General features: G+C 43.9%; 1 protein-coding gene across 9 annotated transcripts in view; it reads left to right on the top strand.

Annotated features, from left to right (window-relative positions):
• The window catches only part of TBC1D2 (TBC1 domain family member 2), a 74749-nt gene that overhangs the window by 134 nt on the left and 56093 nt on the right, over window positions 1-18522 (top strand). Inside the window, exons 1-5 of one of the 9 annotated variants that reach the window (XM_056569753.1) lie at window positions 104-326; window positions 972-1290; window positions 4077-4145; window positions 16581-17018; window positions 17926-18067. In XM_056569753.1, the coding sequence (XP_056425728.1) occupies window positions 16590-17018; window positions 17926-18067 (571 nt within the window). In that variant the 5' untranslated portion in view covers window positions 104-326; window positions 972-1290; window positions 4077-4145; window positions 16581-16589. Of the gene's footprint in view, window positions 1-103; window positions 327-455; window positions 528-971; window positions 1291-4076; window positions 4146-9217; window positions 9290-10408; window positions 10640-13526; window positions 13580-16580; window positions 17019-17925; window positions 18068-18522 lie in introns of those variants that run through there. The other 8 variants (XM_056569771.1, XM_056569748.1, XM_056569792.1 and 5 more) reach the window with 8 other exon arrangements.

The following is an 18522-nucleotide window of genomic DNA, read 5'->3' as shown; positions in this document are numbered from 1 at the left end:
AAATGGCTCCTTAGGCTAGAGACAGCAGAGAGGAAGCAGTTCTGCCTCTAGTGTAGGCAACGTCGGGCCGGGGGGTCAGCGCTGTGACGCGTGCGCAGTAGAGGGGGTTGTCACGTTGATGTGGTGTATACTCATTCACTAGACTTCGAGGGGTAGCGTTTGCCGTATGAACTAAAATTGTTTTTTTTTCTTTTATGTAACATAAATATATACTTTATGATGTTTATATAGTAATAATGGTTTCAACATCTCTCTTCCCTGTTGATAAATGCGGACTGTGGTACAGGCGGCTACCACTAGGAGGCAACATAGCCTGAGCCTTACAGGTATATGCTGAGCTAATCCATTTCAGTTTATAGGGGAAGATTTATCAAATCCTGTGCAGAGGAAGAGTGGTGCAGTTGCCCATAGCAACCAATCAGATTGCTTCTTTCATTTTCCACAGGCCTCTAAAGAGGCCTGTGGAAAATGAAAGTAGCAATCTGATTGGTTGCTATGGGCAACTGCACCACTCTTCCTCTGCACAGGTTTTGATAAATCTCCCCCATAGTTTGCAGTGAATGTCTATAGCAGTGTTTCCATTATGCGGTCCTCAAGCGCCCCCAACAGGTGATGTTTTCTGGATCTCCTTAGTCTTTCACAGGTGATATAACTGTGGTGATGTCTGATTCACTGACAGAATTATATCACCTGTGAATGAAGGAAATCCAGAAAACATGACCTGTTGGGGGCGCTTGAGGACTGCGTTTGGGAAACACTGCTATAGACCAGTTTCCTAACCAGAGTGCCTCCAGCTGTTGGATAACTACAACTCCCAGCATGGCTAAAATCTGCCCGGGCAATGCTGGGAGTTGTAACTATACAACAGCTGGAGGCACCCTGGTTGGGAAATACTGGTCTATAGACAGATATCCCTGCTTATATCCTATCTGCTTTTATTATTTAACTTAGTTCACTTATTTCTCTCTTAGGCAAGCACCTGCAGCCTACGAAATGTCTGCCCAGGAATGCGATCTCTCTACAGACTGCAATGCAAGACCAAAAGCAGGAGCCTTCTATATTGCCCATGGTAGCCCACCAAAAAACGCCTCTTCAAGGTGACGCTCACCCATCACCCTAAATAAGGGGTTGAAAGATGGGGGTTGCTGCTGAGCTGCCAGGAGTCACAAGATGGGGCAACCTGACCTGCTCTAAAGCACTGTGGAAATGAGAAGAAATAACAACCCTTTGAAGTCATGCGCTGCTATGTCCCAGTAGAATAAGTAGCAGGACATGGATATTCCTTAAAGGGTAGCTCCCACCTTTTTTTTTTTTTCCCTGTCCCGTCCTATTGCCCATCTCTCCCTAACCCCCTCCCTGCTTAAAATTTTTTTTTACTATATAAAAATGCCTTTTTGTCTGCCTGGTAGTGTGTTCGCTACTAGGCAGACTTCCCCAGCAGGCGTGAAGTCACTGATGCCTTCTGGGGGGGGGGGGGCCACTTCCGCCCTTAGTTCATCTACACAGGGTGCCTCCAGCTGTTTCATCACAACAACTCCCAGCTTGCCCTGACATCTATTGGCTGTCAGGGCATGCTGGGAATTGTAGTGGTGAAACAGCTGGAGGCACCCTGTGCAGCTCCCCCCCCCCCCCCCCCCCCGAGAGCATAAATTTGTTATGGCCGCGGCGCTAATCTTACCCAATCCCCCCCACCGCCCACCCCCGCGGGCGCCCCCGCCGCCCACCAAAAACAATAAATTTTGCATGGCCGCGGCGCTACCAACCAACTAAGCTCTGCCCGTGCCCCAAGCCAGGCCGGAGCTGAAGTTAACGGAGGAGATCTCCGTAGATCCCCTGCACGGAATGGGACAAGGTAAGTGTCTGTACCGACAGGTTAGTGCAGGTGACACTGGTGACAGATTTCTTTTACCATACAAAAAATGATGTAAGAGTGCAACTTCAGAGTGGCTAGATGAGCAAACTAAAAAGTGCAATGTGCTGCAGCCATACTGATACAATGGAAACTATAGAGAACCACAAAAGTGCATACAAAGAGCTATGCCAACCATAGGATGCTGTTCTGGTGCCAGAGTTCCCGGGATGCCACCACGTATCAGTCTGGAGTCCTTCTTCCAGTGGTCACATTTGCTTCAATAAAATTGACATATTTTTGTATTGATTTATGAGTAGCTCCATTCTTTATTGTGTTTGGGGTTTCTTTCTCCAATACATTGCCACTAGGTCTATTAATGTTTATTGTTTTATATGTATGGTTTCCCCCCTGTGTGTACCATTACATGTTTGATTGGTTTGTTCACATTTTGGGAGTAGTAATATTTTATTAACAAATAAATCAGTTAGCTTGGGACTTAAAGGGGTACTCCCGTGGAAAACTTTTTTTTTTTTTTAAATCAACTGGTGCCAGAAAGTTAAACAGATTTGTAAATCACTTCTATTAAAAAATCTTAATCCTTCCAGTACTTTTTAGGGTCTGTATACTAAAGAGAAATCAAAAAAGGAATGCATTTCAGTGCTCTCTGCTGACCTCTGCTGTCCATTTTAGGAACTGTCCAGAAAAGCATATGTTTGCTATGGGGATTTTCTCCAGTTCCTAAAATGGACAGCAGAGGTCAGCAGAGAGCACTGTGCTCAGGACATCACAGGAAATGCATTTCTTTTTTTGGATTTCTCTTTAGAATACAGCCCCTAAAAAGTACTGGAAGGATTAAGATTTTTTAATAGAAGTGATTTACAAATCTGTTTAACTTTCTGACACGAGATGATTTAAAAAAAAAAAAAAAGTTTTCCACGGGAGTACCCCTTTAAGTCCCAAGCTAACTGATTTATTTGTTAATAAAATATTGCTACTCCCAAAATGTGAACAAACCAATCAAACATGTAATGGTACACACAGGGGGGAAACCATACATATAAAACAATAAACATTAATAGACCTAGTGGCAATGTATTGGAGAAAGAAACCCCAAACACAATAAAGAATGGAGCTACTCATAAATCAATACAAAAATATGTCAATTTTATTGAAGCAAATGTGACCACTGGAAGAAGGACTCCAGACTGATACGTGATGGCATCCCGGGAACTCTGGCACCAGAACAGCATCCTATGGTTGGCATAGCTCTTTGTATGCACTTTTGTGGTTTTCTATAGTTTCCATTGTATCAGTATGGCTGCAGCACATTGCACTTTTTAGTTTCCTCATCTAGCCACTCTGAAGTTGCACTCTTACATCATTTTTTGGATGGTAAAAGAAATCTGTCACCAGTGTCACCTGCACTAACCTGTCGGTACAGACACTTACCTTGTCCCATTCCGTGCAGGGGATCTCCGGTGATCTCCTCCGTTAACTTCAGCTCCGGCCTGGCTTGGGGCACGGGCAGAGCTTAGTGACGTCACCGCTGCTGTTCTCTAGCAGAGGTGACTAGAGATGAGTGAATTTACAGTAATTCGATTCGTTACGAACTTCTCGGCTCGGCAGTTGCTGACTTTATCCTGCATAAATTAGTTCAGCTTTCAGGTGCTCCGGTGGGCTGGAGACTCTCTACTAGGACTGTATCCACCTTTTACAGCCCACCAGAGCACCTGAAAGCTGAACTAATTCATGCAGGCTAAAAAGTCAGCAACTGCCGAGCCGAGATGTTCGTGACGAATCGAAGTTCGCTCATCTCTAGTCACCTCTGCTGGGTCCCGCTGGTAGAGAACAGCAGCGGTGACATCACTAAGCTCTGCCCGTGCCAAAAGCCAGAGCTGGAGCTAACGGAGGAGATTACTGGAGATTCCCTGTACGGAACAGGTCTAATGTCCCAATATTTATGTGCTAGCCCTGGTGATGCTACTTATCTTGTGTCCATTCCTCCTTTTGAATTGATTTAAAGTTTATGTCGCATTTGCTTCAATAAAATGTATACATTTTTGTACTGTATTATGAGTAGCTCCATTCCTTATGTTATTTTCCCAAAACGCGTCATTGTTTTCTGTAAATTTTATCGACGAATAAATGAGCTTGTCTTGAACTTCAGGAATATCCACGTTTTGGTTCTTATTCTACTGTAATTTTTTTCTTCTCATTTCCACAGGATATTAGCTATGACTGGACACATGATGGATATATCAGTTATGGCACCGTTAATGGCTCTTAACTTACGGTAAGCACGCTCTATAACCAGCGGCTCCTGGCTGCTTTCAGCAGTTCAAGGATGCCGCTAATAGTTGGAGCTGAGCAATTTCTGTTGTCGGCTGTTTAAATGCCACTGAAAGGGGTTCTAAAGGGGTATTCTGCGCAAATATATTGCTGGATATCCCTCCCCGTAGTCTGATCTTTTGGTCCTGTTCTTCCTCCTTCTGATGACGGTTTGAAAAATTGCACACAAGATAATAGGTAGCTGATTGTGGATATGTCAGCCAACCATTATCTGTAAACTACACGTGAACGATCATTTGCAATTGCCACTATGGCACTGTGGTTTTTTGTATTTTATTTTCAAAGAACCACAGTGATCTATACCATTACAACGAAACCCAATTTATATAGGTTTTGTTTTATTTCACTACTTTAAAAAAAAAAAAAAATTATAACTTTTGTAAAAGAGTATGAAAATTAGATTTTGTCATTTTTTTTACCCCTATAACACTTTTATTTTTGAGTACACAGGGCTGTATGAGGGCTAATTTTATGTTCCATGATCTGTAGTTTTTATTGGGACCATTCTAATTTTGATGGGACCTTTTGATCACAGGTAATACATTTTTTCTAGTATATGAAGTGACTAAAAATACGTATTTCTGGAATTTGGTATTTTATTATGTTTACACCATTGATCGTGCAAAAAAATTAACATTATACTTTACTAGTTTGGATATTTATGCACGCGGTGACACCACGTGTTCATGTTTATTTTTGTTGACATAATTTTTTAAGGAAAAAGGGGGGTGATTGAAAGTTTTATTAGGGGAGGGTTTAATTCACATTTATTAAAAATGTTTTACCCTTTTTTTTTTAGTCCCCATAGGGGACTACTGTATGCAATCTTTAGTTTGCATTCACTGCTCTATGCTGTGTCATAGCACAGCATTGATCAGTGTTATCGGTACTCCAATGCTATAGTCTGCCATGGCTTTCTTGAGCATAGAAGCACCAATCGGATGGCAAGGAGGAAGGTTGGGTCGTCTAAAGGGTTTATGCTGGACTAAGGCCCGATTGGCGATGTCCGGCTGAGCCATGGGTCCTGGCTCTGATATGGACCCACTGGATATGAAGTACGCTCAGCTACTAAGTGCGATTCATACAGCGGGAACAGGCACAGGATGAACATGTATTGGCTCCCCGCCCTGTTAAAGGGAATCAATCAGCAGATTTTACCCTATATAATGCTTGGCAAACTAATATATAGGGTAAAATCTTTATCTTCACCATCCCCGGGGGGATGCTTCTGCCCCCAGGGATGCTGAAGATATGAAGTTATAAACTAGGCCCCGCAAGTAGTCCCCTGGGCGGGGAGCTCCTCTTACCAGGTCCCATTACGCAGCGACGCCCCCTCAGCTTGATTGACGGGCCGCATCATTGCTCCGTCTGTTCAGTGAACGTAGCGATGACACGGTCCGTCAATCAAGCCGAGGGGGGCGTCACTGCCGGCAGAAGTAACGGGACCTGGTAAAAGGAGCTCCCTGCCCAGGGGACTACTTGCGGGGACTAGTTAATAACTTCATATCTTTACCATCCCTGGGGGCAGGAGTGTCCCCCCAAGGAAAGGGCCGGCTCTGCCTATAGGCAAACTAGGCAATCGCCTAGAGCGGCCTCTTTAGGGGGGCGCCGCTCTGCCTGTCGCAGCAAACCTAGCTTTTCAGCCATACAGCCGCATCCCTAATAGCACCACCCCCGCCCCATGTTGGAGGAGGGTGGAATGCAGCGCTGCACTGACAACATACACGCCCTCCCCTCAGCCTCATCATGGGGGAGGAGCTGCAAGAAAAAATTGTATGTGACAGCACCCCCATCCCACAACCCCCCATTTGTGATCTGTCTGCTAAAATGTGTATCTAATCCCCCATGTGTGATCTGTCTGATAAAATATGTATCTAATCCCCCCCAGTGTGTGATCTGTCTAATGAGCTATGTATCTAAAGCCCCCATGTGTGATACTGTTTGCTGAGATGTGTATCTAATCCCCCATGTGTGATCTGTCTAATGAGCTGTGTATCTAACCCCCCCATGTGTGATACTGTTTGCTGAGATGTGTATCTAATCCCCCCCATGTGTAATCTGTCTAATGAGCTATGTATCTAATTCCCCCATGTGTGATACTGTTTGCTGAGCTGTGTATCTAATCCCCCATGTGTGATCTGTCTGCTAAACTGTATATTTAATCCCCCCAGTGTGTGATCTGTCTAATGAGCTGTGTATCTAATCCCCCATATGTGATCTGTCTGCTAAACTGTGTATCTAAACCCCCATGTGTGATGCTGTTTTCTGAGCTGTGTATCTAATCCCCCTTGTGTGATCTGTTTGATGAGCTGTGTATCTAATCCCCCCTATGTTCGATACTGTTTGTTGAGCCCCTATATCTAATTCCCCCATGTGTGATCTGTCTGATGAGCTGTGTATCTAATCCCCATGTGTGATCTGTCAGACGATCAGTGTATCTAATCCACCCATGTGTGATACTGTTTGCTGAGCCCCTGTATCTAATCCCCCCCATGTGTGATACTGTTTGCTGAGCCCCTGTATCTAATCACCATGTGTGATCTGAGCTGTGTATTTAATCCCTTTATGTTTGATATTGTCTGCTGAGCTGTGTATCTAATCCCCCTATGTCTGATACTGGTTGCTGAGCCCCTGTATCTAATCATATAATGTGTGATACTGTCTCTCTATTTAATACTGTTACACTGTCTGCTAAATAGTGTGTCTCCCCAGTAGTAAGGAGATTGCATGAGGTGGAGGTTTGTTACAGTGTGTCACCCCAGTAGTAAGGAGATTACATGAGGAGGAGGAGGTTTGTTACACTGTGTCACCCCAGCAGTAGGGAGATTACATGAGATGGAGGTTTGTTACAGTGTGTCACCCCAGTAGTAAGGCGATTACATGAGGAGGAGGTTTGTTACAGTGTGTCACCCCAGTAGTAAGGAAATTACATGAGGAGGAGGTTTGTTACAATGTGTCTGTCACCCCAGTAGTAAGGAAATTACATGAGGAGGAGGTTTGTTACAGTGTGTCACCCCAGTAGTATGGAGATTACAGGAGGACGAGGTTTGTTACAGTGTGTCACCCCAGTAGTAAGGAAATTAACACACACCCCCTTACCTGGGACGTCAGCGGCCTCACGAATCGCTTGTAACGCGAGACGGGTCCGTAGCCCACGCTCACCTCCTTCCTATGTCGTCTCCATGCACTGTAAACCTTTGATGTGAACCTTGAATAAACTTCATGGATAAAGCAGCTATTGCGGTGAGTGCACTTATTGTCTTCTCTATTTGTTGGATTACATGAGGAGAGGTTTGTTACAGTGTGTCACCCCAGTAGTAAGGAAATTACATGAGGAGGAGGTTTGTTACAGTGTGTCACCCCAGTAGTAAGGAAATTACATGAGGAGGAGGTTTGTTACAGTGTGTCACCCCAGTAGTAAGGTGATTATATGAGGAGGAGGTTTGTTACAGTGGATCACCCTAGTAGTAAGGAGATTACATAAGGAGGAGGTTTGTAACAGTGTGTCACCCCAGTAGTAAGGTGATTATATGAGTAGGAGGTTTGTTACAGCGTGTCACCCCAGTAGTAAGGTGATTATATGAGTAGGAGGTTCGTTACAGTGTATCACCCTAGTAGTAAGGAGATTAGATGAGGAGGAGATTTGTTACAGTCTATCACCCCATTAGTAAGGAGAATACATGAGGAGGAGGTTTGTTACAGTGTGTCACCCCAGTAGTAAGGTTGGGCGTGTAAAAGGGAGGATCCAATGGGTGGGGTCAAGGGGGCAGCAAAACTAGCTTTCGCCTAGGGTGCCAAAAGTCCTTGCACCAGCCCTGCCCGGGGATGGGGAGGATAAAGATTTCACCCTATATAACGCATTGCCAAGCGTTATATAGGGTAAAATCTGATGACTGGTTCCCTTTAATCATTCTTGTGGCCTCCCACATTATGCAGGCAGCCATAAGAGAGGCCAAACATCCTTCCTCTGTGCTTCGGTGCATGAGTGACGTCATCATGCGCTGGAGCACAAATCAGAGAAGAGGCCACGCTTCGGACTACACTGAAGCCAGGTTAGTAACTTTATTTATTTATTTTTTAATAACTAGAAATGCTTCTGTTTTCACTACTTAAAGGGGGCTTCTCCTGTTTTTACTACCTGGAGGGGGCTGCTGCTATTTTTATTACATAAAGGGGGCTTCTTCTATTTTTACTACCTGGAGGGGGCTGCTGCTGTTTTCACTAGCTAAAGGGGGCTTCTGTTGTTTTTACTAGCTAAAAGGGGGCTGCTGTTATTTTTACTAGCTAAAGGGAGCTACTACTTTTACTACATTAGAAGGGGTTGCTGCTGCTTTTACTACCTAAAGGGAACGGCTTCTGTTTTTACTATTTAAAGGGGCTGCTGCTGTTTTTACTACATAAAGGGGGCTGCTGCTGCTGATACTACATAGAGGGGGCTGCTGCTGTTTTTACTACCTAACAGGGCTGTTGCTGATTTTACTACATAGAAGTTGCTGCTGCTGCTTTTACTATCTAAAGGGAACTGCTTCTATTTTTACTATTTAAAGTTGACTGCTGCTGTTGTTACTGCCTAAAGCGGGCTGCTGCTTGTACTACCTAAAGGGGGCTGCTGCTGTTTGTTCTACCTAAAGGGGGCTGCTGCTGCTTTTACTACTTAAAAGTAGCTGCTGGCACTACTACCTAAAGGGGGCTGCTGCTGCTTTTAATACTTAAAGGGGACAGCTGCTGCTGTTTTTACTACCTAAAGGGGCTGCTGCTTTTACTATCTAAAGGGGGCTGCTGCTGCTACTACTACTACCAGGTGAAGGGGGGTGCTGCTTCCACTAAATATGGGGGGATGCAGCTATCTACAGGTGGCACTTGTGTTATGGAGGAAACAATGTGATGGGTCCTGTCTACCTATTGAAGCGATGTAACTACCTAATGGGGGGTTACCTACCTACACTTCCCCAATGCACTTATCTACCCATTCTACTGTGCTGGAAAAGTGCTCAGCCTATAATGTTTTTCTGGCAGGTTCTGTGAGACTAGACGTGGCTGAAAGAAATCATCCTAATGTTCTAGGCCAGATGGAGAAGAAAAGGGAAAGTGAGTGACTCCGATCATAGAATACTTAAACTGCGAGTCACCTGTAACTGTATGTAATCACTTATATGGTCTGCAGAGCCTGTGTAGAGCTTGGGTTACCACTATCTGCATACAGAGGTTTTTATTCAGTATCAGTAAAGTAGTATTATCCAGTCACTATATGATAGTAATGTGTAGTCATGGTGTGGCAGTATTATTTGTCCCTTGTGTAGGGGTGTTATTGGTGATACTGGTCTGTGTACAGTGGTTTTATTCAGTATTAGTATGGTTGTATTATCAATTCACTATGTGATGCTAGTGGTCAGGGTGTGGTACAATTATTTGTTCCTTGTATAGTGGTGATATTGGTCTCTGTTTATTGTTTTTTATATAATAACAGTATGATAGTATTAGTCACTGCAGTAATAATGTCTTTTGGGTGTGGAGTTATTATTTTGTGTTTCTAAACCCTAACCCTTGAAAAAATTCCTGCATGTTCATTCTTTGGGCAGAGTCCAGAATTGGAATTTCCGTAATGGAAATTACCCAGTGTGCACAGTGCCGCAGAGTCCTATTGAAGACAATAGGAGGTTGCTGCACTGGAATCTTCAACTGAAATTGTTCTGAGCAAAGAAAGTACATGTTCATTCTTTCTTTGCGCGGATTCCGTGAGCACTGCATAACCATCAATGGTGACGGCTCAGTGCCGGAGCATCGGCGGCGGCCGCCGGGCGGAATCTCAGCTCGCGGAATTCAGCGAGCGGAGATTCTGCAGTGTGAACGAAACCCTTCCCTCTGTCAAACAATATCCGATGTCCCTACACATTTTTGCCATGCCTTGTAATATTTATAGTACGCAACCTCCTAGGTAACTGCTGCTTGCCTTTTCTAGCACACAAGCAACCAACAAACCACAATGTAAAAACACAAATGTTATTAGTGATGTAATAAAAAGATAAGGGCTCTGATCCAGAATAAGCCTGTTCCTTAATGGGTTAACAAGAACTCTGGTTGTTATGGTTGCGTGTGTTTTGCCAACGTTGAGCAATAGGACCGTGAACATTTCAGAGAAAAGTACCGTATATATCCTATAGCAGTGGCTGGCTGATTCACCTCCTGCTTTCACAACATCAGAGGTCAGCAGAAATGGGAAACGTCATAGTGTGAATGTGCTGGAGACATACAGGACAGCAGTACAGTCAGCATGCCAGCTGAGGAGACGCAACACTTCTGGGGAGGAGGGTTTCTATGTACTTGGAAGGAATTTTTATAGGTAAATGAGATTTGTGTGAGCTTGTCCAGGTGAGTCACAGCCCGGAGCAGGAAGTCTGCAGACACTTCAACTGTGTGGAGCTGCCCTGGCTCCAGGAGGCAAGTACATATCTATCTCCTTGTTTATATTCGCTCTATAGATACACACACATATATATATATATATATATATATATACACACACACACACACACACACAGATCTCTACTTTTTTCTAGGGGACAGTGCCCTAGTGTCTACAGGGAGCTCACCCACTATGCAGCTATGCAGTCTCTTTCTCTATTTTATTGTTATCTAACTTTGTTTATTCAAGGTGTTCGGGTTGAATAGATTTAACCCCTTAAGGACAGAGCCAATTACATTTTTGCATTTCAAAATCATAACTCTTATATTTCCATCCACAGACCCATGTGAAGGCTTGTTTTTTGCGTGATCTATTGTCCATCGTAATGAGATTAATCATTTTACCATAAAATGTACGGCACAACCCAAAAAATATTATTTGTTTGGAGAAATTGAAAAGAAAATCGCAATTTTGCCTATTTTGGGAGGTTTCGTTTTCACACTGTACACTTTACAGTAAAAATGACATGTTTTCTTTATTCTGTGGGTCAATACGATAAAAATGATACCTATGATTGCATACTTTTCTATTTTTGTGTGGCTTTAAAAAAATCTAAAACATTTTTAAACAAAATAACTATGTTTAAAATCACTCTATTTTGACCACCTATAACTTTCTCATTTTTCCGTATACGGGGCTGTATAATGTCTCATTTCTTGCGCCATGATCAGTACTTTTTATCAGTTCCACTTTTGCATAAATGTAACTTTTTATTTTATTTTTTTATAAAAATCTTTGGAATGTGATGTCAGAAAAACACAGCAATTTTGGACTTTTTTATTTTATGTTTACGCCATTCACCGTACAGGATCACAAACATTATATTTTAATAGTTTGGACATTTACATCATGCGGCGATACCAAATAGGTTCATTAATTATTTTATAAATTTTTTTTTTACAGATTTTGGGATAAAATGGGGAAAAAGGACCATTAAAATTTTTATTGGGGAGGGGCTTTTTCACATTTAATTTAACCTTTTTTTTTTTTTTTTAATACACATTTTTTGTCCCCATAGGGGACTATTTATAGCAATCATCAGATTGCATCTACAGTACTGAACAGTGTTATGCATAGGAGATGCCGGAGAGGCCGTGGTCTGTATTGTTCACAGCATCTGAGGGGTTAATGCAATTGCGCTGATGTCCACCATTACCGGCAGGTCCCTGGCTGAAGATAGCAGCCGGGACCTGCTGTGCATGATGTTGGCACTGGTCCGGTGCTCGCATCATGTACAGGATATAAATGTACGTCCTGGTGTGTTAAGTCCCACCGCACCATGATGTACATTTACGTCCTGTGTCGTTAAGGGGTTAAGTTGCACATCAAAGGGAAAACAAGCTGTTCACCTGCACTAAACCCAATACCCTGGGTTATAATGCAGGTGAACAGGCGTCCACAGGTTCTCAAGATATTGCCCCCGTTGCTAGAATGCTAAAGAGGTTTAGTGCGCAATGGAGGCGGGAGCCAGCTTACCTCTTTGCCTCTGTCCTATATACTACGCTATGTCCATCTATCTTATGCATATTCATTATTCTTCACTCTCAGGTTCTAGTTATTACAATTTAGGAGTCAATAATAATGAATATACATAAGGCTGACAGGCATAGCGTAGCATACAGGATGAACATCAGGAAATACCGTATTTATCGGCGTATAACACGCACTTTTTAGGCTAAAATTTTTAGCCTAAAGTCTGTGTGCGTGTTATACGCCGATACACCCCCAGGAAAGGCAGGGGGAGAGAGGCCGTCGCTGCCCGCTTCTCTCCCCCTGCCTTTCCTGGGGTCTAGAGTCCTGCTGTCGGCCCTTTTCACCCCCTGGTTATCGGCGCCGCTGCCCGTTCTGTCCCCCTGACTATCGGTGCCGGCGCCGATAGCCCCGTTGCCTCCCCCCATCCCCGGTGGCATAATTACCTGAGTCGGGTCCGCGCTGCTCCAGGCCTCCGTCGTGCGTCCCCGGCGTCATTGCTATGCGCTGAACGGCGCTGACGTCAGAGCGCCGCGCCGTGCATAGCAATGACGCTGGGGACGCACGACGGAGGCCTGGAGCAGCGCGGACCCGACTCAGGTAATTATGCCCCCGGGATGGGGGGAGGCAACGGGGCAGCGGCGCCGGCAATGGGTGCCGCTGCCCCTTCTCTCCCCCTGGCTGTCGGCGCCGCTTCTCTCCCCCTGGCTATCGGCGCCGGCACCGATAGGGGGACAGAACGGGCAGCGGCGCCGATAACCAGGGGGTGAAAAGGGCCGACAGCAGCGCTCTAGACCCCAGGAAAGGCAGGGGGAGAGAAGCGGGCAGCGACGGCCTCTCTCCCCCTGCCTTTCCTGGGGGTATATCGGGGTATACACGCACACACACGCACCCTCATTTTATCATGGATATTTGGGTAAAAAACTTTTTTTACCCAAATATCCTTGGTAAAATGAGGGTGCGTGTTATAGGATGGTGCGTGGTATACCCCGATAAATACGGTACTTATTATCCAGAAGAAAAAAAATACTTAGATGTGTGCTCTCCTGGTGTATATAAAGTACCGATGAAGTAACCGATACGGACAGTTAAAATAATAAACAATATGGTTTTATTTACCACACAATAAAATATACAAAGGACAATGTGTTTCGAGGGGCGGGACCACCTCTTCGTCAGGTCCTACCTGATAGGAAGTGACAAAGATGGGGTCCCTCCCCTTGAAATCATGGCTGTGGTATGAGGCGTTTTACGGTATTCTTTCAGCACTGAACCACTGTTGCCACTGGCACATGGTTGCGCTTTTGTCTGTTTTCAAATTTTTATTATTTATATACAGGATGAAGGCAGGGAGGTAAGCCAGCTCCCTCCTCCATTGCGCACTAAACCTTATTAGCATTTTAGCAACAGGGGCCATATGTTGGAGACACGGGGGACCAATTAATGTAAGTAATAGCTCATTGTACTTCTGTTTACCTGCACTATAACCCAGTGTATTGGGTTTACTGCGGGTGCGGGGTGCCTGCCAGTTTCCCTTTAAAGTTACTGTATAAGAGGGCCGGACTGGGACTAAAAATAGGCTTGCGCATATTAGACTATGCAGCTCATTTTTTTCGCTGGAGGTCCCAGCAGTCAGACCCCCAATAAAATAAAATGGGCTGCATAGTCTAAAATCACCTCAGTTCAAGTGACTCTCCAGCTGTTGCAAGACTACAACTTCCAAAGGTTCAGACATGATGGGAGTTGTAGTTTTATAACAGCTGGAGAGTGACAGATTGGGGTACAGTTTCACTCATCATCATTGCAGAAATTATAATTCACTACAGCTCTAATGGGACAGTAAAGAGAATACACATAGATATGACTCACAGGAGACGTCTTTTCTGTTGTTGTTCGTTTTCTTTTCTTCTTCATCTGGACCAGACACTAGAATCTCTTCCAGCTAAATCTTTCTCTGCAGCGTCTGACACCTGGCCATTGGTTCCTCACTTTGTCAGCTGATCCTCACCCTCTCTATAAATACAGTAATCATTATAATCAAGGGTCAAGTCCGGGGGGTAAAAAAAGTGTGGGAACTCCACTCAAGGGCTGGTCCTGCTAATGGAAACAATGTTCCTGCTGTGGAAAAAGTGCAGGAACTCAGTTCCCACATGTTCCTGCAGGACTTGAGACCTGATTATACCCTGCCAGACATCATGCCCTCTAACAAAATACTGCCAGACACTGTTTCCTCAGTTTGGCTGAATCCCACCCCTGTTCTGTCCTCCCCCAAACCCATCTTTTCCCTCCTCCTGCAGACCTCTAAGGGCTCCTCCACACTGCGGACATTCAGCTGGCAGAATGTCTTCTTGCAACCGGCGCTGCCGAAGGCATTGGCAGTTGGACCGCAGGGTCGTGCACTGGCAAGGCAGTCCGGCAGAATGTCCACCCAATGAAGGAACATGTCCCTTCCCCCCAATCTTCTCAATCCTCCTTAACACCTCTCAGTCACTCCTTTTACATGTTCTTCCCCCCCCCCCCCCGTACCCCTCTGTCCCCTTCTCCCCCCCCCCAGACCCCTTAGTCATACATTTCTGCCCCCCACCCCCAAACTCCTCTGTCCCTTTCTCCCCCCAAGACCCCTTGGTCATCTTCCTTATCTTCCTTCACACTTTTCTGCCCACCCAGACCCCTCTGTCTCCTCCAACCAGACCCTTCAGTCATCTTCCTTCACACTTTTCTGACCCCCCCCCCCCCCCCATCATTCTCCTTTTAAACCTTTCTGCTATACCTCTCTAACCTTATGCAGGAGGCTCAGTTGGTAGGTTTCAGCGGTGAGTGAAGCTCTGGATTCCTCCTCCTGCTCTGAGTGGAACAGCCAGAGCAAGGACACTGCTCACAGTACTTGGGGCTGGGGGACCATCCAGAAGCGAGGCCCCTTCAGTGCAATGCCCGGTACGCTCGATGGCCAATCCGGCCCTGCTGTATAACATTTGACCAGTCTACTGTAATTTGCAGTCATTGCTGACATTCACCAGTAGAGGTTACCCAGACATTCTACAAATACAAATCCACAGCGTTTTACAGTAGCATTAATGTGGATGGGATTTATACATTTCATCAACATGTAGAAAAATCCACACATAAATTAACCTGTGGGGCTAATTGTAGTTTTGGTACTGGAAATGCTGCAGATCTTCTTGGATTTAGCCCAATGACTTTAATGAGGAATTCCAAAATCCGTGTTAAATCTTAATAGGATACTTAATTTTTTTTTCTACAATTTTTAAGGGCTTCTCCATGAGCTGGGTGTGGTATTACAACTCAGCTACACAGAGTTTCCTCCCTGTGTGAACATACCCTTAGCTAGAAAGATCACCTTAGGCTTCACCTGCTTATGGTGTAGACAATGCACATTAGGCTGGGTTCATACAATACATTTTTTTGTTTTATGTTTTTGCACTGTAAAGTTCAGGAAAAAAAACTGCACTGGAAGCCACGCTTCCAATAACCACATTGCAACATCACTTCCCACTGAAACTGCACACAATTCAGTAAATCTTTTCAAAGGGTAGGTTCAAGTGTAACTAATTCTCTGCAGATTGCCCGCAGCAGAAAATCTACAATAACTTCAATTGGTTCATGGAAAAATCCAGAAATTTGCCACTGTTGTAGATTTTCCACTGACCCATTGAAGTAAGATGTATCAAAATCCTCTGTGGATTTCCCAAGTGGATTAGTTATGTGTGGACCTTAATGTCTGTTGAGCTAGTACAAAGTACTGCGGAGCCATGGTAAACATATGATCATGACCACTTACTGAAGTGCTGCATCTACACTGGTTTCATATTGAAAGTACAGGTGCAGCACAGCAATATGCATGGGGTTTATTGTACTAACCCCTAACCACAGCATTTAAGAAAAAACTGCTACAACTATGAAAAACACAAAAGAACAATCAGAAGAAAAGTATTTTAACAACAAGCCTGATTCTCTGTTTATGAGGAAGGCTACTGCTAGACACCTCCGGCAGCTGCTGACCTCCTTCTGGAAGACTGGGGATATTAAAGGGGTATTCCAGGAAAAAACTTTTTTATTTATATATCAACTGGCTCCAGAAAGTTAAACAGATTTGTAAATTACTTCTATTAAAAAAATCTTAATCCTTTCAGTACTTATGAGCTTCTGAAGTTAAGGTTGTTCTTTTTTGTCTATATCCTTGGGAAACACCCAGTTTAGAAGCAAATCCCCATAGCAAACCTCTTCTAAACTGTGCGTTTCCCGAGACAGGCGTCATCAGAGAGGATTTAGACAGAAAAGAACAACCTTAACTTCACAATTTTTAGTTTTTAGTTGTACACATATTTTAATAGAGTAAAAAGAGTGTGAATGAATTAATAACCATTAAAAAAACTACCATAAGAGCATTCAGTTATTAACTTATTCAGCATTATTAACTTATTTCAGGACTCAAAGATGTATAAAGTAGATGGAAATGACAAAGTTGCAGATACCCATGAGGAAACTCTTCAAGAAACTGAAGCTTTAGAGAAACCCTTGAATGATGAGTCAATTGCAGAGTCTGGTATACATTGTGAAGGGCATACCAAAGGTGCCACCGCTGATGTTCCTTCCCTTGCTCCAACTAAAGACTATGAAGAAGAAAAGCCCAAAAAACTCTGTGGATATCTTTATAAGCAGGGAATGAAAGGGCCCCTGAAGGCTTGGAAATACCGCTTCTTTTGTTACGATGACAGGAAGTGTCATTTGCTTTACTATCGAATGGCTTCAGATGTTTGTGCTCTCGGGAGTATAGATCTGCATGCTGCTACTTTTCATTTCAGCATGGAAGCTGAGGAGGGAATATTTGAAATAAAAACGCCAACAAAACCATATAGCCTAAAGGTGTGTAACCTTTTTTTTAGACACTTTTTCCTACTTTAATTGAATGCAAAACATGTAAAGGATAGAAAGAAAATGGGAGAGTTACTTTGCAGGGAAAGGCTGGTGTTACACACACACACACACACACACACAGCAGATTTTTTGAAAACTACCACTGCAGTTTTTCAGTCAAGGCCAGAAGTGGATCCTGCAGGGAGGAGCAATTTAAAGGGGTATTCTGGCCCTAAGACATCTTATCCCCTATCCAAAGTATAGGGGATAAGCTGTCTATCGCAGGGGTCCCGCCGCTGAGTATCGTGACATCACGACTCCTCCCCCTTGTGATGTCACGCCCCCTCCCATAGACTTGCATTGATGGGCTGGGTGTGAAGTCACAAGGGGGCGGAGTCGTGACCTCACGATACTCCGACCCCGTGGTCATGATGCTTCAGAAATGGAGCGATTATCGCTTTGTGCTGCATGAGAGATTGCGGGGGTCCCCATGATCAGACATCTTATCCCCTATCCTTTGGATAGGGGATAAAATGTCTTAGGGCTGGAGTACCCCTTTAAGTCCTTATTTTATATTTCCTATTCCTTTTAAACATACCTCTGGCCTTTGATAAAAGACTACAGTGGCAGTTACCCTAAAAACTGGTGTGTTTGTGTGTGTGTGTGTGTGAGACTAACCAAAATGTGGATGTAAAAGCTGGTTGCTTGAGTTTCCACCAGTTGGCACTTTATGGTCAACCATTGCATAGCAATGTAAATGTCAGTTTCCCAATATCCTACTATTATCGTAGGTTTCAAGGAATTTTATAGTACCCATACCTACCCAGCAGACCAGTAGCGCATAAACAGGTCAGGCCAGGGTTCTGTGCTGCATCAAGGTTGTTGTCTCTCTAATCTTACTTGTATTTTCATCAAGGCTATAAACAACCATGCCAAGATGTACTGGTTGCAGCAGCTACAGCAGAAGAGGTGGGAATATTGTAATAATGCATCAAAAATCCATACTGGGATTATGTCTTCAGATGTTCCTGATAGTAAAGACGATCTTCACAGTGCAGGTATCTTTTTCATATTCTTACTGTTGCATAATGCTTTGTTTCACCAAGACTATTACTGATCTTGTCTTCAAACATTTGAAAGCTTTATAAACTGATGTATATAACAATGTCAGTTAAATTAACTGAAATATATTGATTATAAAAAAACAAAACGGTAGTTCTCTTTTGTAGTATTTCCTTAACTTCTTATACAGCAGATTCATAGAGCGGGCTAGCTGCTCAAACAGGGTCCACCCCTAAAGTGACCACTGAACACTATTGTACATCAGTAGAGACTTCTGCTCCTACACGCATACAGTCATGGCCGTGAAATTTTTCTAGAAAATTAGGTATTTCTCACAGAAAAGGATTGCAATAACACATGTTTTGCTATACACATGTTTATTCCCTTTCTGTGTTGGAACTAAACCAAAAAAGAGAGGAAAAATAGAAAATTGGACATAATGTCACACCAA

The sequence above is a fragment of the Hyla sarda genome, chromosome 1, assembly GCF_029499605.1.
Source record: "Hyla sarda isolate aHylSar1 chromosome 1, aHylSar1.hap1, whole genome shotgun sequence".
In the NCBI taxonomy this organism is placed as follows: Eukaryota; Metazoa; Chordata; class Amphibia; order Anura; family Hylidae; genus Hyla; species Hyla sarda.
This window is presented reverse-complemented; position numbering and strand designations above follow the sequence as displayed.